The 21559-nt window shown below is 42.6% G+C and overlaps 1 protein-coding gene across 2 annotated transcripts in view; it reads left to right on the forward strand.

The window, feature by feature from the left end:
• Positions 1-21559, forward strand: part of STX8 (syntaxin 8) — a 105824-nt gene that overhangs the window by 9932 nt on the left and 74333 nt on the right. For both annotated transcript variants that reach the window (XM_066615178.1, XM_066615177.1), the window contains exons 4-6: positions 1623-1733; positions 7685-7809; positions 11666-11758. In XM_066615178.1, coding sequence (XP_066471275.1) covers positions 1623-1733; positions 7685-7809; positions 11666-11758 — 329 coding nt within the window. The remainder of the gene's footprint in view (positions 1-1622; positions 1734-7684; positions 7810-11665; positions 11759-21559) is intronic.

Below are 21559 nucleotides of genomic sequence, written 5' to 3' on the forward strand. Positions count from 1 at the left end.
TGTGTTATGCCAGAGATGACTGGAGTCTACTTTACACATGTAACCACTTTAGTGGGTATCTAATTGGAAGTTGTACCCATGTGGCTGTTGAAAAGGAAAAAAAAAGATAGTAATGTAGGTTATTTCACATGTGAATTTATTACCAAAAGGAGGGCTGTTTTGTTTAGGGGAATTAGTACACTGCCCTTATTGGAAACTTCAGGACCACAGGCTGGATAAACAAGAAGGCGTAATGCAGAGAAATTCCCTTTTTAGCTTAAGGAGGAGACTGGGAGAAAGATGACTTCTAATAAAAGATTATAATTTTATTACAGAAGCACAAAGGTAAACATAATGCACATTTCTTGGTTCTAGTACATGAAAAGTGTACCTAGCTTATGGTGGTTGCATGTGACATGTATTTGGTGCATCTGAGGAAATTAGGAAAAGGGAAATTTGTAGGGAAGGATTTTAGGGGTCCCTGATCTGCTAAACCCCGTTGCTAACTAAAGATGGGGAGAGAAGGGGAGAAATAGGTGGGAAAGAAAGAGGGGAAAGAGTTTCAGAACGCAAAATAGTTACCTGTCCTGAGGAGCAGATGGATGGGGGGGGGGAAGAGTCCTGGGAGGAGGACCTTCTGCCTTGGGGGAAGAGTCAGAGAGAGAGAGCACATGGCCGGAGCCCTCTCTTAAAAGGGTTTTTTTTGCTGTGACCGAAATGGGCTGGGCGCTGAGCTGGGGGAAACTACCGCCCACCAGGGTCTTTTGGGGTCAGGATGTCCCTTATCAGCAGAATTCAATGTGTCTAATGGCTGGCTTCCTAGTGGGGGACCTTACACAATAACCAGTAAATACAGCAGCTCAGGAAGGCAATTCAAATTTGCATAGAGTACTTAAGCAGTGATCGAGTTAAAACAATACAAAGAATAGGCGATACTTAAACAATGATTTAAGATGCTAGACTTCTACCTCTGGAGTTGCATGCCGACTTGTTTTGCATACACAGTGATTGGCTCAGGAGACACTTTTGCATATATCTCTTAAAACAATACAATGCATACATTGACCTACAGGGAAGTGGGGGTTGTGTAATCCATGTGCTTGTGGCTTGACCAGGGTTTTTGGAAAAGTGTGCTGGGAGAAGTGTGACTTGTATTTTGAGGTTTGGCCTTCATGAGTTTTAGTCCATAATACATAACCAGTTATAAAATCACAACTTAAAAGGAAAAAGGGGATTTTCACGTAACAAATTAGGCTCCTGATAAGAATCTTTAAGTATTCTTGACTTTTGTATCACGATTACTGTTTTATTTTGTGTGATTATGGAGAGGGGGTAAGAATTGTAAGTATTTAACATGTGGCAAAGTGCTATAAGAATGATAGCAGCCTGTCCTCAATTCAGTGCTTAAAGCAGGTAATTATATTTCCTTATTTAGTTATTACAGAACTTATGTGTGTTAGTTAATGCCCCCAAGTGGAGATCTAGCATTCTCTTTATTGCGCTGACAGGTGTATGTATTACTCTTCCTCGTTGGATGAATTTAACATTCCTACTCAACTTAAGTGTTTGTTTTTAATACTGTAAGCGTGAGATGTAGAATTGATTCATACTTCTGGCAATCAACCTTAACCCAGTTCCTGCAGAACCCAACTTGAAGGAGACAGACGACAGAACTTATTGGATGACCTTCTCACACGGCACAGGCAGCTTCAGGCATCTTTTAAAAATGAAGGCACAGAACCAGATGTGATAAGGTATGGTACTGCCACTTCTAAATAACCATGGCATGAGAGTAGCGATGTTCTGAATGAACCTCTCTGCTCTGTACACTCATAGATACCCTCCTGCTCAATTCAAAATAACTTTGCAAGTGTTTCCTTCCCTATTTTTCATGGTGGTCGTGTTCATGTCCTTTCTAAACATCCCAGCCTACTTGCAGAATTGGACACAGTTACAGATTCTAGTAGCTGTTGTTGTTGACTTCTAAAATGAGAAATTGTGTTTGCATTGGAGCCAATCATTATAAAAGGCCCAAGTCAGCTGCTCACTCAGTGACTTTGAGCTAGAATTCAGAGAAAGTAGAATTTTGCTGAGTCAGTTTAGATTGGGGCACAGGAGACACCCAAGACAGGAATTTCAAGTGGGAATGAGAAAGGAACAGAACCAAGGACTGGAAGGAGGGTAAGAAACAAATAGACAAGAAATTGAGAAGCCTGTGCACATAGTTGCATCTAGGCTGAACATCTCTGTATTCTCTGATATTCTAGTGGGAAACTGGCTAACCAACAGAAAATATCTTGCAATAGCCAGAGGCCACATAATGTGTGCCATTTTGAATTCTGCTGCAGTGCTTCCCTTTTCTTTGTTGTGGTGTTCTTCTTAGAGACCTAAATGCTGTGGAAATCTATGTCCTAGAAAACCAATAGCGATAGACAGTAAGAAGGAGTAGTAGAACCATAGTCAATGAAATACGAATACTTTTATAGATCACTATTTGATTGTGCAAAGTACTTCACCTGTATTCGCTTGAAGTTGTCCATACAACAACTTGGCAGTAAGCAGTAGTATCCCCATATTCCATATGGGAAGCTAAACCTGAGAGTAGTGGCTTGCCACCTGCAGAGTTCATGGCAGAGGTGAATTTTGAACCAGGAAAGTCCTGATTCAGCTCGGTCTCTTAGCCACTATGTTATACCATTGTAAAAATCAGTGTACAAACCATTGGGAATGCAACATGTAGACTGGGGAGTGATGGCATCTTTTAGTAATATTTAATTGTCTTAATTGTATTTTAAAATTGTTGCCACCTGCTTGGAGTCAAAATAAGAAATAATAGAAGTTTCAAAAATTTTGCAGGACTCAATTTGGTATTTTGATAAGTTATTCCATATTCTCTGTTTCTGTCCTCCATAGAAGTTTACTTAAAGCACATATGCATAACTTAGAAATTTTAGGTGGAGAAAGTGTGTTTGTGTTGCTCAAAGCAAAACTGCAGAAGAATGTCTAATCCATTAATTGTTTTATGACTTTCTAATCCCCTGGTGAGTATTGCAAATCCTTCCAATGTGCTGGGTTTTGCATTTAGCTAGTTTAACTGAGCATGGAAAATCAATCCGGCAATGGCTTCCATGTAGATGGATTATCTGAGCTGGGTTGCTGTTTATTTCATGCTTCAGCAAGAGCACACAAAGTATGGCAGTTTTATTGAGAAACTGCTCCTCGCGGGGGACTTTGTAGTTCAGGACTTCTGAACTACCAGCAGAGGGAGCATACGCTGCTGAGCAGATTCCTCTGTCTTTGAACCCACAGTGGTGTGAATGGCATCTTAAAGAAGGGCCCTAACATATATATATATTTTAAAAAATTTTCTCTTGCCTTTACTCTTTTGAACCAAAAGTAAGCTAGATATTAGTTTGGAAATGTTGTGTCCAAAAAGGAGGAGCATTAGAGGCTGCGAGGTGTTCAAGTTGTGTTTTGAAATGGTTGTGGAACTTTCTTGGCCAGACAATAAAATGAAGCTTTGGATTCAGAATTTGTCATTTCTTATTATATATTCCAAGCCAAACTCTATATTGCCATAGGCAATCATGGCTGTGCACCTGTATAATTCCTTTTTCAGAAGGAGGAAACTTTGTAGGCATGGAGAGAAGGTGTGTGTATACGGTGATGGAGTGTGTGTTCCTCTTCCTTTCTTTATCTAATCCATTGCTATGTCCCACAATTTCAGATGCCATTTTTACATTCTCCCCTTCATTAACCTTTTTGCATCGGTGATCGCATGTCTTATTGTCCTCATGGAGTGCAACTGTGAAGGGCCTTCTCAAAATTAATCTCCGTTTATGTTTGGTCACCATTCAGTGAGTTTATATCCTTTGAAATCTGCTTAATGTGAGTCCTCTTGGTGTGGTATGGTGGCCTTAGTAGTTCTCACTCTTATTTTAAGTGACAGCTTGAGCTGGAATGCAGATCAGGACATTTATGCGGCGCCAAAGTAGTTTACTTTCCAGCATTGTCAGTCTTAATTAGGATACAGCTCTCTGTAACCAGAAGGGTTATGTTATTTGTATAGTTTCTGGAATAGGGTTTTTTCTCTTGCTCGATACACTTTATTTAATTGCTTTTCAATTAACCATACAATATCTAAATGTCTTCTATTGTAATTCTTCCATTGTGAAGTGATTTATTGTGTATGGTCTTTCACAATGGATGCTGATTGCATAAACTGAAAAGTTTGGGGAGAGGAGGAGGAGAAGATGGACGTCTCTGGAAACTGTGTAAGATGTTAAATTGTGCACAACATCTTTATGCTTTCTCTGCATCTGTAGTACCAAATAAGGAAACAAATCCTTTACTGGGTTCTTTATGAATAAATCTGTTAAGTTATTAATCCTCTATTGGAATAGCTAAAGGGTACTAACATCTTTTTAAAAGACAAAATAAGCTCCCATGTAAACTTCCTGCATACCTACTAATGAAGGCTTTGCTAAAGGCAATAGTGGGATTGCATAGCTGGGTTTTTGTGATGCAGTTGAAGATTCTAGCCTCAACCCCATGGCCAGCCCAGCAATGTGTTGACCTGATGTGGTTTGCATCAGCAGCAGATGGCAGGGGAGCAAGGCAATGGCAGATTCGGATACCTCTCATCCCAAATCTTCTGCCACCTCCCTCCAGTCTGCTATGGATACAAGCCACATTATCTGCTTCCTCAAGTGGGAAGCAGAGCACCCACCTCTGTTGTATGATCTATAGTTCATGCAGTCCCTGTAAATCGGAAGTCCAGTGCTTTCGGTTTTGTGGAAATCAGACAAGAAGCAGGGTAAGGGGCTTTTTTCCAGAGCACCATGGGTGGCAATGACATCTGGTGGCATCCTGGGTTGCGCCATCCCTGTTCATTGCCGTCTGAAGGAGGATAATGTTTGACAGTAAAGACTCTTTTCCACTGCAATCCCAAGTTGAAGATCAACAGTTAGAGGTGAAACCTTTTAGTAATGGATAATGGCAATGAGATGATGTGGTATTTGTGTCAAGAGAGCAATTTGAGCTTTCTTGTTATTGGTGACTAATCCTACTCCAGTGAGTAAGGAAAATAATAAAAAGGTGGTGATGTATGGTGTATGTTGCTTAGAGAAATCTAGTATCTTCCTAAGCAGAATAAATCAAGTAATGGCAGCCACAGAATGATTAAATCCGCCTTGTTCAAGACCACTAGATAGTCTATAGAAATATGTATTCTTTTTTGCGGGGGGGGGGGGGGGGATTGGTGGAAAAGGAGGTTTAACTATAATTTGGTTTGGAGCCAACATGCGACTCCCTCTCCAAGTCTCACCTTGTCTTTAAAATCACCTTGGAGCACCTTCTTAACACTTTTGCTTATAGAAGGTCTGGATCCTTAGTTTACTGCCCCCATGCTTGTGAAATGCTCTTTCACTGAAGTTTTGCCAGAGGTGTCATTAGGTTCGCATAACCCAGTGTGAGAGTTCATTGTGCCACCCCCATGATGAACCTCCTCCTGTACCAGGCTATACACAATAAATTACAATATCCTATGCAGTCTAAATGCAGTGGCATCACTAAGGTTGTTGTAACCCCCATTAACTTTGTTTCAATATATAACAGTACAGGTCACCCAACAAATCAGTAACCAACAAAAAACAAGTGGCCAATCTGTTGACATTACACAACTGAACAAGAATTCTAATATTAGCTCTGATGCATGGAAATGAGAGCTGACTCATACTCTTATTGGTTCACTGCTGTGTCACTGGCTCTCAGAACAATTGGTTTCATTGATCAGTTTTGAGTTAAGGAAATCCACTTTTTGTAACATAAGGCAGTTTTTCTTTTCTGGTTATTTGGCCATAACTTTTGATAGAATTGACATTTCAAAGCGGTTTGTTTAATTGAATTCTACATGAAATTACCCATCAAATGATGGTATTCAAAAATACCAAGATTTCACAATTCTGGCCAGGAGCGCTGTCTCTCAGGAGTGTGTTACCCAGTGCAGTCTGCACCCCTTAGCGATGCCACAGAGTCTTGCCAGAGACTAAGCTGGGTATTTTTGGGAAGGGCTGAAAAGCGTTACTTGTAGCTAGCTTTTGGTGACAAGCATTTGTCTGGCTGCATGTAGGGTTTTGTGTCTGCATTTTGAATTAACTTGTTGTGGTATGAGGGTTATTAAATGCTTGAAAGCTTAACACCAGGCCTTTTGAGATGTAGCAGTCTCATTTTCAGTAATTTGAATGTATTTTGTTGTATCAACACAGCAGCAGCCATCTGGACTGAAAAATGGAGAAGATATGTAGTGTGTGTAAATGCCCTACGCCCAGTAGTTTTCAGAATGCATAAATCACATTTAATAGCAGTTTGAGAGTCCAAGTTAAGATGCTCAAAACACTTCAAAGATGATTACTGTATTGTTGGTATCCATAAGGGAAAATGTGATTAATCGCAGAGCCCAATGTCACATGACCTGGATTTTGTTTGAAAATCATTCCTTCTGATTGCTCTGAGTCTTGAATACCTTAATGTGTGGCCATGGTCTCTAGGGGTAAGGTCTGCTTGACTAATCTGAGTTTCTTGGGAAGTTTCATAAGAATTACCAGCGAAACAATGCATTTGGGAAGATAAGCTGCTGTTTGTTGAGTAGAGGCACAACCCTTGATTATAACCTCCAAACATCTTTTATATTTGGGCACATTGCTAAGCCTTTTAATTAGTTAAATCTGCTCCTATAATCAAAAGCTATCTGCACACTCCACTGTGCTGTGACGATTTCAAAGATTTAAGTGATTAACTTGGCAAAGGCAGTGGGTGGCTAATTGGATAAGCTTTAATCTTCACACCAACACGAAAGGGAGGAAGATCAGAGGAAGGAGGAAGTTGGACTATGCTGGGTGGGAAGACTGCTACCAAACACATCAGAAAGAATTTTTGATACTAGCACTTCACTTTTCACAGCTCAGGCTGGAAGCTGTGGCTAGTTAGCAGTAGGGAATTTGTGCCTCTTTTTGAAATTGAAAAGGAGTCTGTCTTTCTTTAACGTTGTGGGGTGCTAGAGAGAAAACTTTAGAGAGAAGTACAAGTGCAGATTTTGGATCAGAGGATTTGAGTTAAAGACGCTTCTCTGTAGGAGCTTCTGTGTTTTTTTTGAAGATTTAATTGTTTTGGAAGATGGGGAATTCCCTTTGGGAAAGTTTGACCAGTGGCATTTTAATAGCAAAAAATAAAACCTCTTTTCCCTATAGTGTGTTCCACAATCTACTAGCTTAAACCAGAGGCCTCCAAATATTTTGGGGCACATGCCATATTTGGTTGTATTTTTTTTAAAGGGCTGGAGAGTAAGAAATGTATATCAAAGAATCACACCACTGTGCAATTCTTACCTTAAATTCCAAATTACAGGTCAGATCTTGTCATCCATGGATCTCACTCAACATGGGTCCCTTTGCAGAGCATTTTGCTCTTTCCAAGCTAAGCCACAGTTCTACTAGGAGATGGCACATGGTCATCACTAAGAAAGGAACACTCAAAATCTACTACGTGTGAATGACTGCAAAATCTGTAAGAAGTGTGTGGAATCTACTGTATGTTTGTATGTGGTAACACACAATACTTCATGAAACACTTCTGTGAGCTGAATTTTAATTTTGTTCCAAGGAACTTTAAAAATATTAAAGGTCTATTTTTTGAAAACTGTGTTTAGGTCCAGTCTAATGGCAGGACGGGTCAGGCAAGGTGTGAGCAATCCATGGCTTGTTGAAGAGCCTGAGGAAACAAGAGGGCTTGGCTTTCATGATATCCAGCAGCAGCAATGGCGAGTTATGGAAGGTAAAACCTACTTTTTTGTTTTAGGTTTTTAGTTCATCCCAGTGCCTGTGCACAGATATCACATGCTCCCTCACAACCAACCTTGATCAAAAAATCTTGCATAAGATGGGTGTCCCCCCCCATTTTTCCAGCTGTTCTTCTGTTGTACTGTTTAGATATATTGTTTTGTGTGTTCACCTGCTTTGTCCTTCATTATCCAAGATGTTTGAGTACTTTGGTGTATATCTGTTTTGATTTGAAGGGAGTGTAAGCTATAGGGCTGGCCACCTGTGGTGTTGTGTCTATTGGTTAACATTTAACCTTCAGTCCCCTGTTTTCCACTTATCTTCTCTTACTGGACAAACTGAGAGAATCTGGTTGTTGAGTTGCTGTCATCATTCAAATGGCCCAATTCCAAATGTGATTCTCGCCCTTGTGTTGCCAGGACTGCAAATGCAGTCTCCCATGTGGCCTGGAGGCCTAAAAATGTCATTTATAGTTTTCAGAGAAAACTGGAAATGACATTTTTAGGCCTTCTGGAGACCTCAGAAGGCCTTCTTAAGGCCCTGTAATTGAGCCGAGAGAGAGAGAGAGAGAGCGGGAAGAGGGTTGCTGCACTGCCCCTTTGGTGGTACCCAAGGGCATTTGCCACCTGAACCCCTCAGGTACACCACTGCCCAATCCTATCCCCCTCCGTTGGAGTAACTAGCATTGCACCAGTGGAGGTTGCTTTACATCAGTCGCAAAGCAGCTTCTGCCAGCGCAAACTGCAGGCTTGCTGGCAAGGTGGCCGGAGTGGCCTCCTGCACACTGACACACTGGAGCAGGTAAGCCCCGGGAGGATGCTTGAACAGGGTGGGGGTGGGTGGAATGGGGCAGTGACTGGAGTAGGAAAGATGGCAAACTGGGCCGAGGAGGTGGCGGGTTCCACGGTGGTGATGTGCACCAAATCCTAAGCCTCTTCCTGGGCCTGATCCACTGATGCAAATCAACATGGACTTGTGCCAGCAATATTGCTGGTGCAGGTCTGAATTTATTGATTTATTTACTTCATTTATACCCCACCTTTCTCCCCAAATGTGGCTTACAACAATAATTAAAAAACATGATTTAAGAACTAGATAAAACACCTTCATAGCAAAACATCTTAAAATCAGTGATCACACAAAAAAGTGTAAAAAGAGCAAACAGCAGCAGTTTATAAAAAGGCCCCAAGCCTGTAACCAGATGTTAAAAGGTGTAAGAGATGTAAAAAATGTTTAAAAGGCCAGGAACTCAGAAGGCTTGTCTAAAAAGAAATGTCTTCAGGCCTCTCCGGAAAGTTTCAAGAGAGGAAGCAGTTCATAAATCAAGGGGAAAGGAGTTCCATAGTGTTGGTGCCACTACTGAGAAGGCCCTCTTTCTTGCCATCGCCCCACATATCTCCGTGGGCAGCGTAATTGTAAAAAGGTCTTCTCTGATGACCTAAGGGGACGAGCCGGATTGTATGGGAGTAGGCAGTCTCTAAGAAATTCTGGCTCTGAACAGCATAGGGCTTTAAAGGTCAAAACCAGCACCTTGAATTGGGCCCGGAAACAAATGGGTAGCCAATGCAGCTGCTGGAAAAGCGACCCAACAGAGTCGAACCATCTACTTCCAGTAACTACACGGGTCACCACATTCTGCACTAGTTGCAGTTTCAGAACTGCCTTCAAGGGCAGCCCCACATAGAGTGCGTTATAATAATCTAACCTCGATGTCACTGTGGCATGGATCATCGTGGCCAGATCTGCACAATCCAAGTACGACTGCAGCTGGTGCACTAGCTGAAGCTGAGCAAAGGCCCTCCTGGCCACAGCTGCCACGTGAGAATCCAAGAGCAGCTGTGAGTCCAGGTGGACCCCCAAGCTGCAAACCTGCTCCTTCAGGGTGAGTGCAATCCCACTCAGTGCAGGTCGATATTTCAGTACCTACATTGAGGATTTCTGAACCAGGAGAACCTCTGTCTTATCTGGATTTAATTTCAGCTTACTAGCCCTCATCCAGATCCCCACCGCCTCCAGACAGCGCTCCAGGACTCCACCCGCCACCCCGGAATCTGGGGGAAAGGAGAGAGAGAGAGAGCTGGGTGTGATCAGCATATTGATGGCACCCCACTCCAAATCCCCGGATGATCTCTCCCAGTGGTTTCATATAGATGTTAAATAGCATAGGGGACAAAATTGAACCCTGTTGCACCCTGCACCTCAAGGTCCAGGGTGTTGAACAGGTATCACCCAGCACCACCATCTGGGACCAATCCTCCAAGTAGGAGCAGAACCACTGCAAAACAGTGCCTCCAACTCCCAACTTGGTCTATCAACCCAGAAGGATACTATGTCAATAGTATTGAAGGCTGCTGAGAGGTCCAGCAGGACCAACAGGGACGTGCTCCCCCTGTCCAGTCCCTGGCGTAGGTCATCCATCAAGGCAGTTTCCGTCCCAAAGCCTGGCCTGAAACCAGTTTGAAAAGGATCCAGATAATTTGCTTCATCCAAGACCCTGTTGTGGCTGCTTGGGCCTACCCTGGGCACAGGGACAAATCTCCCCTTGCCCCAAGGAGACATCCAGCAGCCAAAAATCCCCTGCGGGATACAGCGGTAGCAAGCAGTGCCAAAAGAGTTGCAGTACCTGACTCCTGTCATCCTCTTGGAAAATATCCATCTTCTGCATCTTGTGGTTGCCAGCAGAAAGTTTTGGAGATATGTAGCATCTTTGTAGGAGCTGATCAGGTTAACCTATTTCAATGTTCAGACAAGAAAATCTCATTCTAATCCAGCCTTATATGATTGGGGCAAATGTTCTTAGTAGTCCACAGCATCTTGAAGTCCACCCTTACTTGAAATCTGTACCTTATTTTAACTGCTTCATCACAGCTTTCTATGAGCAGATCTGCACAATTTGTGACCTGCTAAGCTGAATGCAGCCCACCCACTATGTATGCTGGCTCACCAGGGCCTCAATAAGCTTCCTATATTTGCTCTTTGCTTTGGATTTTCAAATGTCAAGTACCTAGCAGGCAACAATATATGGAGAGTGGCTTCACTTGCCTTGCTGGATCACAGGTTGCACAACCCTCAGATAACTTGATTAGTGTGTTGGCTTTCTAATCTACCTAGCCCCTGTCTGCCCCTCTTGTATTCCTGGCATGTTGTAATATTTTGGAGGAAGGGATACTTAAGTTTTTGGGCAAAAATGGTCTTGTACGCAGCTCTTTGGGGAAAAGGAAAAATATCCTTTATTTGAATGATAATTCTATGCTGTATGGGCACCAAAGGTATGGTAATGCATGTGCTTCAGATTACAATGGTGGGTATTCTATAGGGCTAGAGAGAGAGATGTGCATTGTGGCTATGTTTGCTACAGGTCCCTTTGCCAAGAGTGGGATTATCTCTCCCATGAATGCTACATTTGCAGGCAACTTGAAAAGCTCTTTGGATTCCTTGGTGCTTGCATCACCTATTTGACTCACAGTCATGTTAACCTTCCTTGGGAAATCAAAAAGGCTTAATCGGGACTAGATGAGTGTGCCAGAAAATCCAGTGCTCTTATGATTGAGAGGCAGCTGTAAATCCAGTTCCTGAAGGGTTTGGGATTCTTGGCTAAACTCCTTTCTTTTCCCCCTCCCCTGAGAAAGTACCTTGCACTGTTGGCATTTAGCCAAGTTTTGTAAAATCTGACTCTTTGGAATCTATAATTACGCCACATGTAAGATATCTCTGGGTCAATACGTTTTAACAATATGAATGCATGTCTTACGTATTTGTTCAACTTTTGTTTGTTCTTCTATCCTGTCTGGATTTTTAGCAGGTTGTAATGTTGCCTTGCTTTATTAGCGTAATGTTTTGTTTTGGTGCAGAGCAAGATGCTGGTCTCGATGCTCTCTCTTCAATCTTATCCCGACAAAAGCAGATGGGACAAGAGATTGGGAATGAATTGGAGGAACAGAATGGTAAGAGTTGTAAGCGAAATAACATTCTGAATGTGGTGGTATCTGCAGGGCTCCCTTAAAAAGCCCAGCATGAAATGGAAATAACACAGATGTTATTTAGAACTATGAGAGATGCATTTTACAAAAGGGGAAAAACCATTTTTGTGCTTTTGGGTATTCTGCATCTTTAGCAGACACTTAAACCATTGTTTTGCTACAAATCTTTGCTGTTGTCAGAATAAATCTCTGAACCAAGACAGTCCTAGCTAAGCCTCTCCAATTTTAAGTGATAAAAAAGAAAGATGAATTAGCAGGCAGAGTTTACTATGGTCCTAACTATAAGATAGTCAGATCATCGGAAAAGGGAGAGGATTACAGTTTCAGGTTAGAAGGAACAGATCATGCCCTTTTTCAGTGGTGGTGCCACAGCTTTCAAATGCCCTTCTCTGATGGAAGTCCCTGGGTCCCCTTACTCTGTCTCAAAATGATCTAATGAATGGTTGAGGACTGGCCCATTGGGTCCAGTGCATGGTCTGATGTTGAGGGATTAAGAGCCTTCATCCCAGATGGCATCAGTGGTAGCATGGCCCTTATACAGAATCTGGCATGCATCCAGATTGGGCAGGTAAAGATTTCCCATGGACCTTGATTTGATAAATGAGGCAGAATAATAATACTGAACAAAGAGTGAATAAGGTTAAGCTGAAGGATGCTAACTGGTGCATTGTTAGAATCCAGCCATCTTTTGAGAGACAGGTGCCACGGTGGACAGGAACTATCATCCAGAGTCAGTAAGATTCGAAACTAAGGGTGCAATCCTAACCGGCACATAGGCTGCTATAAGTCCCCCATAAAGCACATTTGTGCCTCTGTGGGAGAAAGCTGCGTTGGCGCATGTGGATGTGCCGATGTGCAGAGGCTAGCAGAAGCCTTCATGGCGACTTCCTCGCTGCCGCTTGTGTCAGCGCACCCTCGCAGAAACAAGCAGCAAAGGTAGGTGTGGGGCAGCATGGAGGAGGTGGGAGGGAGGCATTTCTGGGTGGGGGTAGGGCGGGCAATGGGCGGCCCGGGGGTGGGTGCATGGGGAGCTGGGGTCGGGGCTGGGACCCAGCAGTTATGCTGGATCCCTACCCCCGTCCCCGGGGAGAACGGAGCGGCTTCAAGCTGCTCCGCTCTCCTCAGACTTGTGCCACCTCCAGAGGGATGGAATGATAGGGGGAGGTGACTGGAAATGGTGAAGGCTCCAGAGGTGACGCAGATCCGAGGAGACCCATTGGGGCCAGCAGCCCTTAACCAGGGCTTACCCTTGCCTCTGGCTGAGTCACAGCAGCCAACGAACCTGCGTTGGATGCAGCACAAGCCTTCTGGCTTGCCTGCTCCAGCGCAGATTTGAATTGCGCCCTTAGTCTAGAACAGGGGTGCCCAAACCTTGGGGGCCACTTGTGGCCTTCGGAGGCTTCCAGTCAGGCCCTCGGAGAGCCCCCAGTCTCCAATGAGCTTCTGGCCCTCCGGAGACTTGCTGGAACCCGTGCTGGCCTGATGCAACTGCTCTCAGCATGAGGACAACTGTTCAACCTGTCACCTGAGCTGTGGGATGAGGACTCCCTCCACTACTTCCTGTTTCACGTCTGTGATATTGCTGTGGCAGTGAAGGAAAGGCTGGCCTAGCTTTGTGCCAGGCCTTTTATAGGCATTGAGCTATTCCAAGACCTTCATTCATTCATATAAGTTACATCTCTAATATAATCATTTATGTAAATTTATTCAAATTTTAAATTGTAAATTAATTCTTTCTTTTTCGGCCCCTGACACAGTGTCAGAGAGATGATGTGGCCCTCCTGCCCAAAAGTTTGCACACCCCTGGTCTAGAACATCATGTTAGATTTTCTGTTTATCTGCCAATCTGCTGTTGCACTGTTAGAACTGTGACTAGGTTTTTCATATGTAACTGTTCTGTAATTACCTTCTACTCTTTTTACTTGCTGCTCCTGTTTGAATAAATTTCTCTCATTTTAATGTTTAACCTGCATGTTCTGGTTGACCTAGCAAAGAGCATGTTGACCCAGCAAAGAGAACAGGGCCTCATTCCTTATTGTACTGCATCCGGTTTTTGAGATCCACTTGAGAATTTGGGTCTCTGTCATGCATCAAAGAGTGAAGCTGTCCAAGATGGTGTCCCCCTGTGGTATTGGCCCTGGTGGTGTCACCCATTTACTATCATTTTGTTGCAAAATACCAGTGGGTTGGGGAAAGGAAGGAAGGAGAGTTCAGGACCACTTCCCGTCAATCATTGCACCTTCCCAGGGAGATGAAGTGGGCTCCCACCCTGTCTTCATTTCTTCTCCACAAAGCTTTTAGTGACCAATTGTTGGTGGGAGGGAGACTTAACTGATTGTGTGTTAGTGCTGCTGTGCTTCCTGCTCTTTTTAAAAAGTTATTCTTTAGTAATTTGTTATTTGTTAACAACTTTGAACTATTTGGAATATAAATTATGATGACTACATCTCAGGTAAGGATCAGGATGGCCTGTACCTGACTTCATCATAACATCTCTGCCTCAGCCACCCACCTCTTCATTTTTAATAAAAAAAAAATTGTCCATTGATGGAGAACACTAAGGAAGAGGAGAAAAGATTAGATCCATTGGTCTCCAGGGCATAAAAGTAATACAGCAATACTTTCATCTGGTTAGGGACCAGAGCATGGATAAAAGTAAAAAATTGATGAATGTCATAGCAGAGATTTATTTAGCTTGCAAATTTACCTTGGCCAGTGAAAAATGTAAATAACAATATAACGCATGCAAATGTGTGTGAAACCTAATAAACAGAAATAAAAGAAATAAACATAAGAACATTGATGAACATCATGAAAAGCTGGGTGAAATCAGACAAAAAGAGGAAAGCACATGAATGAAATCTGAAATGTAGTTATAATTGAAAACGCTTGAAAGGGCAAAGTGGTAGAAGTCAAGTTGATGAAAGCCAAGGTATACCTGTACCTGCATCTCACACTTTGTGGATGTGCCACAGCCCTGATACCACACTTCATCTTTGACATCCCTAGTTGAAAAAGGGGTTGGGTGGCAAGTTATAAGGAAGGCCTGAGGACTTTGGAGATTCACATTAAAGACTAGATGGGCCAGTGGTCAGCCTTGATATTAATAAGGCAAGTTTGTTTGATTTAGAAACATATGTAAAATAAATGCTTATTCTTAGCAGAATTATATCCCATGATCTGAAATGCTCTTATAATATATGCTGTTCAACGACGTAGCTATATGCGCTTTCAGGTGCATAGTAAGTATGTGTACCTTCTTGGGAAAGGCTTTTCCTTAAAGAAAATCTTATACTGGCTTATTTCATCTTTGACCAGTAGGTGGCAGCAGACGATAGCAAAATGCTCTTTTTCCGCCATTGTTTCCTCCTCTTCCTTGAGCTGAGAGGTTAAAGCCATTTCAAGACAGGGGCATGCTGTCCTTGCTGCTTTCTCTTCCTTCTCCTATCAATCAGGAGAGCCCCCTTTCTGCCACTCTCTATCTTTAATCTTTGTGAAAACCAAATAATGAAGTTTTGCATGTGCGCAGAGCCAACATTAAAAGCTTCCAGAGCTGCTTTGAGCTTTCATCTCTGTGCTTAAGTGGGGAAAGCCCCAAGCACAACTGTCCATCTGAGCATGGGTAGAATGCCCAGTCTTTCAGTTACATTTTGACCACTACAAAAGTAGCATTGTGAGGAATCCTCCCGTCTGACAATTGGTCCCAATTTGTGTAGGCCCAGGCACCAGGAGTCTTACCAATGCTATTTGTACTCCTTAAGCAAAAGCAGAAGAAGTATGCAATAAACTGTAATCAGTACTATCTCCCTCATGAAGACTGGAGCAGATATATAGGGTTCAAGAGGATGGCTGTTTTTTTCTATACAATCATCTGAATCTGAACTTCCTCATAGAAAAGCATGTCTGCCTGTAAGAAGAAAACTCTTCGGATTTCCACAGACTCTGAGTGCTGGAAGTTGAATATAATGGCAAGAGTTTGTTCAGAGAGAAAGACAAAGACTTGTTCACCCACTGCAAGTGTATGAAATGCTTCCCAGCCTGTTCTTAGACCCACCCCTTCCCTGTAGCCCTCAATCCAGGCTACAGGAGTCATTCCCACCTACTGCCCTTCTCTGTGTTCAGAATTGCTTAAATCTCTCTTTTCCCTCCCTATTTATCATTTTGTCTCCCTTCTGTCCTCCTTCCTGCTTCCAAAAACTCCCCAAAACTTTTCCTTTCAGCTTTTTTTCTATCTAGTCTCCTCATTTTTAAGACATCTGGCCTTTGGAAATCAACAGTTACTGTATCAGATTTCCTTGGAGCTTCCCCCCCCCATGTGAATGTCAAAGTGGACTGCACCATGGTAACTGTTCTCTGATGGTTGCATAACATAACTTTCCTCGCCAGACCCTGGGTGCCACATAAAATCAAATCCAGACTCACCTGTCATCCTGGTTAGCTCCATGACTAGCTGCTCCAAAGCAGTTATTTAGCATATTGAGAAATCCAGTTCCTCTTTCATGACCAGAGCATGAATTGACCCAGTCCTGTCAGGATAGTTGAAGCCCCCCATTATCACAACAGAGTGTCTTATAGATGTCTCGCTGATTTGTTTCCTTATCTCAAGGTCCCCTTCAGTCATTTGATCTAGAGGAACAATAGCATGTCCCCACTATTTCATTGCTCTTTGGGCTGGTAATTTAACCCACAATGATTCTATTGTAGGGTTAGATGCCCCTTCCGTTTCTGCTCTTCTAGCTTCTACTCTTTTGACAAAGCGGGTTACCCCACCTCCAACATGCCCCTCCCTGTCCCCCTATAGAGTTTGTACCCTTAGATTGCTGTACCCCACTAGTTCTGGGGTATCATTCCACCTGGTTTCCATTATGCCCACTGTATCTGTTTTCTCTGCCACCAACTATTTTGGTTCCCACCCCCCACCCCGCCATTAGCATGGCAGCCTCAAGTATTTGCATAAAAACACCTGTCCCCAGAGAAGAATTGGAACATCTCTAGCCAATCCCATTGGGGATGGAAAGACCTGAAGTGGATGCTACTCTGCTCCTGTCAGTTTTCCCCCAAGGGTCAGTTGAAAAGCTGCTCTGCCACCTTTTTAACATTACATGCCAGCAGTCAAATTCCGGCTTGGTTCAAATGAAACTTGTTCTTGACCAGGCCCAAAACATTCCCCAGTGCCTAATGAATCTAAAATCTTCTGATGTTCATCTCTTCCCACCATCTCTTCTAAGTATGTTCATCTCCCCTCTTACCTGAACCTCCTGTCCCAGAATCAAGGTGAACTATTACAAAACAGCTTCAAAATAAAATTGGCAGCATGGATAATCCAACCTTAGCTGGTATCAAGCAAGAGCTAAAGAATATCCTAGCCTGCTTAAGGAAACCATCGACCTATAAGACATTTTCAGTAACTGCTTCTTCATATATGTCTAATGACTTTCAACCCAGAGATGCCTTCTTTCAGGTCATTCTATAATATGACATTCACCTGAAATCTGCACATTTGGCAAACTATGCCTTACTGCAAGGTTGAGAGCTGGTGCCTGGTTTGGGTGTGCTGTTCTGCAGAACATGTTCTTCTGATAGTTCTCCACCCACCTCCAGGTAATGGGGAAAGCTTCCTAGTCAATACCATGTGTAAGTGCACAGAGACCACAGAAGAGGAGAACTGGTTGTTGGACTATCGCCTTTGGAGGTCTGTTTCTGACAGTTTAAACTTGGGGCAGACTGTAAATGATAGAATCCTAGAGTTAGAAGGTGCCTAAAATGTCATCTAGTCCAACCCCCTGCATGTAGCAGGAAATTCTCCTAGAACGTCTCCAGCAGGTGCTTATCAAGAATCTGCTTGAAGATCTTTAGTGAGGCAGAATCCACCACCTCCCTCACCAATCTGTTCACTGCCAAACCGCCCTTATCAACAGGAATTTTTTCCCGATGTCCAATCGGAATCTGTTCTCTTGCAGTTTGTACCCATTGGATCCAGTTCTACTTTCAAATTAGCCCCTTCTTCCTTAAAGGAACAGAGTGATTGGGTGTTCTGCCGATACTTGAGGCACATGACTGTGCATGGTGTTTCCACGTTTTGCGTGCAGAGGCAGAACCCTTGAGAAACATCTGGAGGTTTCCAAGTTCAACTCTGTGCATGCACAGAACTCTACTACTTGTGTCTGCCCAAACAGCTGCTCAAAGAACTGGCATTGCAAGTAACCACCAATGCCTTCAACTTTCTTGGGTTCAACATTTTAACCCTTTCCAGCTTCCTTTCCTTTTCCAGCGAGTGAGTGACATTATCCACCTTGTGAAATGTACTTTCTCAATTTGGTGGTTTGTTTTAGCTACAGGTCTGCCTTGAATTTCCCCAGTCTTGCTTTGTGAGCACAGTATACGTATCTTTCATTTCTTGTTTTAAATGATCACATTCATGGTTTGTGATTAGAGGGCAAACACATGATTTAATTCACTGTAAATACCTTTAGTCCTAAGGTTTTAATGGAAAACTTTATTTTGCACAAACATTGCCTGTAGGAGTCTGATAGGGAATTGTCTAAACAGTATGAGGCATAAATTTGAAGGTAAACATGCTGCATCACTCAGTTGCTCAATGACCTTGAAAGAACAAATCTGCAAAGCTTTCCCAGCTTTTTCATTTCTTCCTTATGGTAAGGTAGAGCTAGAACTTTGAAATGCTGCCAGCTGTGTAATCTGTGTAAAGGTTTGATCCATGTGGTTTGTTGCTAAAGAAGGTGACACATGCACTGAGTTGCGAAGAAGGCAACTGTTCTGAGCCTGGCCCATAAACAACCTTGCTTCTTTCTTCAGCAGTTTCTCCTATGAAAAGATGCCATAGTCTACTAACAACTTCACATGCATACTTGTTAGTCTTCCCCTATTTCAGTGTTTCTCAAACTGTGGGTCAGGACCCCCGAGGTGGGTTGCGAGCCAATTTCAGCTGGGTCCCCATTCATTTCAATATTTTATTTTTAATATATTAGTCTTGATGCTACCATGTTATGTGACTGCATTTGGGAAAATGTGGCAGACCTGTACTTTTAACAGGCTACTATGTATATGTTTTTAACAATGATAGTAAATGGGACTTACTCCTGTGTAAGTGTGGGTAGGATTGTTAAAAAATTTTCCAGCTTGATAATGTCACTTCTGGTCACATCACCTCTGGTGGTTCCTGACAGATTGTCATTCTAAAAAGTGGGTCCCGGTACAAAAAGTTTGAGAACCACTCCCCTATTTTATCTGGCCAACCTCCTACCCAAGCCAGTTTTCATTGCATTTTTTATTTGGCCTAGTAAACCAGTTTGCAAATGTACAGGCTGTCTGATTTACCGTATGGAGACTACTGTTTTGAGAGCAAAGAACTCAACATAGCTAGTGGGTTGATTTTGTTTCATATCTTGCTTTGTAGTCAGCTTTTCTTGGCCAGTTGATTTGAGACCATTCCTAATCAGCATTAATTGGCAGTTGATTCTTTTAGACTTCACTAAGGGCAAATGAGGCATTGCAAAATAATATAGAGCTCCAGCTTTCAAGAGGAGGGCAACTTGCAAGGGAGTTGGATGTGATAAAGGTTGCAGCAGTACAAGTGCCAAAGCAGGCTTTGTGGATCCTGTGTGTGCGTGCAAGTCTGTTTCTGCTTTCATGAGTCTTATTGGCAGGTACCATGGTAAGTACTGTGCACATCTTGGGAACATCATGATTTGTGGATCTTAGACTAAGGAGAAATGCCATCTATTGGTCTTCCTGCTTTTGCAAATCATTGCAGTAACTTTGTTCTAAACATTTTCGTCTTTCTGTTGGGCCAAACTTTCTGTGTTATGTGGTCCATTTAAGTTATTCAGTAGTAGGGAACATGAGAAAATGTAAAAGGACTGGCTGGACTTAGTTTCCTCCTGTCTCTGCCATGTGTGATAGAATTCAGAATTGGAGCTTTTTCCCATCTCCTTTCCTAATCTCTATCCCTCTCTGCACATGGAAGTTGTGAACTAAGAAATGCCACAATTAACTGAGAACTGAATCTTCCCTTTCGACTTTCTGTTTTGCTTTGTTTTTTCCCCCAAAGCAATTTTAATATAATTCAAATGTGGTATCTCTTAGTTTGGGCATTTGCTTGTAGATGCAATGTGGAGGATGCAGTGAGGAAGCACATGAAGTTAAGGTCTGCTTCTGCCCTCCCTGTGAATGAACATTACTCTTCCCCCACCTCTTCACAGCTTGCATGTTCTACTGATAAGAGCATAATTACCAAATGTGTGTTTGTATTTCCCCTGTTCTTATTCTCTGGAACAACTGCAATGATGAAAAAGGCCACTAATGTCATTCCTACATTATCCATGGTATTTAGCTATATACATGCACTCTGAGGAGACATAATCTGGTATATGTCCCTCTTAGTTAAGAGATAATTGGAAACTGTGAGGAGTATACAATCCATTTGCCTAACATGGTGATCCTGAATTGGGCTGCTGGATCTTAAAATGTTTTTTTAAAGGGCTGTGCAGTTGTAGTTGGTTCTTTTTTCCCCCCTCTTACCCTTGTACTTAACTTTCCAACCTGTGACATGCACATTATGAAATGCTGAGAGTAGTAACTGGTGGAGTGCTGGCAACCGGGCAATCTCATTGAAGTGGCTTTTGACTGCTCCAATTCCTTTTAATGCTTTTCCAAAAGGCTATGCAACCAAACCTAAACGTGGGGAGTTGCAACACAGACGGCCCAAGAAGGCTGGGGCAGGCTTTTGCTATGAGGTGTTAGTGGAACAATTTGGGTACTAAGAAATTGGCATCCAAAAATCATGAGTCACTTGGTCACATTCTGTCATTTACAGTAAATTGGGGTGATAAAGATGTTTGTGTGTAGGAGAAGGAACATAACCTCAAGTAGGAGACCCTTAAAATGTCCTATTCTCTTTGTAATAGGAAATAACTTGGACAATACATATTCTTGTGTCTGAGAAGAGTAATTGGTTTCTGGCAATTCAGCATGTGACCCAAAGAGTATATCCTGCCAATAGGATCCAATGACTCTACATCTTTACTTTTCCACGCACTTAGGAAGTTGCTAATTTTATACGGGATTGGTTTGTGGCATTATTTATGTTGCAGGTTTTTATTGCCTCGTTTTGATGTTGACTAGTTCTCTGCTTTTAATTTTCTAAGAATTAGTACTTCCTAGCCTCTGTAGAAGTGTTATTTTTGGACTAGTGTATTAGGCTGGATCTGAAAAGCTAGAGGCGGAAGGACTGGACTGCTTGCGTTGAACATTAGCTGCCATGTTAAACTGTACTTGCACCAACATATTCCTTTTCCAAAACAGAATGAAAACTTTGCTTCTCCTTCTTTTGGTGCTTTCATTCTGTATGTGTATAGAGCTGTATAGAAATTACTTGCAGAAACAATACAACCTGCATTGGTGGCCATTTGTAAAGAGTAGATCTTGCAGTCAGAACTGCTCCAGCCTTTCCTTCAAAGCAGATTCTCTCTCATGCCCAAACATGCAGTGCTGTGTGGTTGGGTGGGCAACTTGTTAAGAAATTCTGTTTGGTACTTAGAACAACAAACTGGGATCCTTACTTATGATTTCTGAATAAGTGATATCCTTATGCAGTGTTGTCACTAGGGGGGGTGCAAGAGATGTGAACTGTACCTGGTGACACCCACGGGGTATGTGTGTGAGACACCATAAGTGACCAAAATTTTGGAATTTTTGGGGGGGAAATTGTACTTATAAATAATACTATCATGTTATATAGCTTTG

The sequence above is a fragment of the Tiliqua scincoides genome, chromosome 2, assembly GCF_035046505.1.
Source record: "Tiliqua scincoides isolate rTilSci1 chromosome 2, rTilSci1.hap2, whole genome shotgun sequence".
In the NCBI taxonomy this organism is placed as follows: domain Eukaryota; kingdom Metazoa; phylum Chordata; class Lepidosauria; order Squamata; family Scincidae; genus Tiliqua; species Tiliqua scincoides.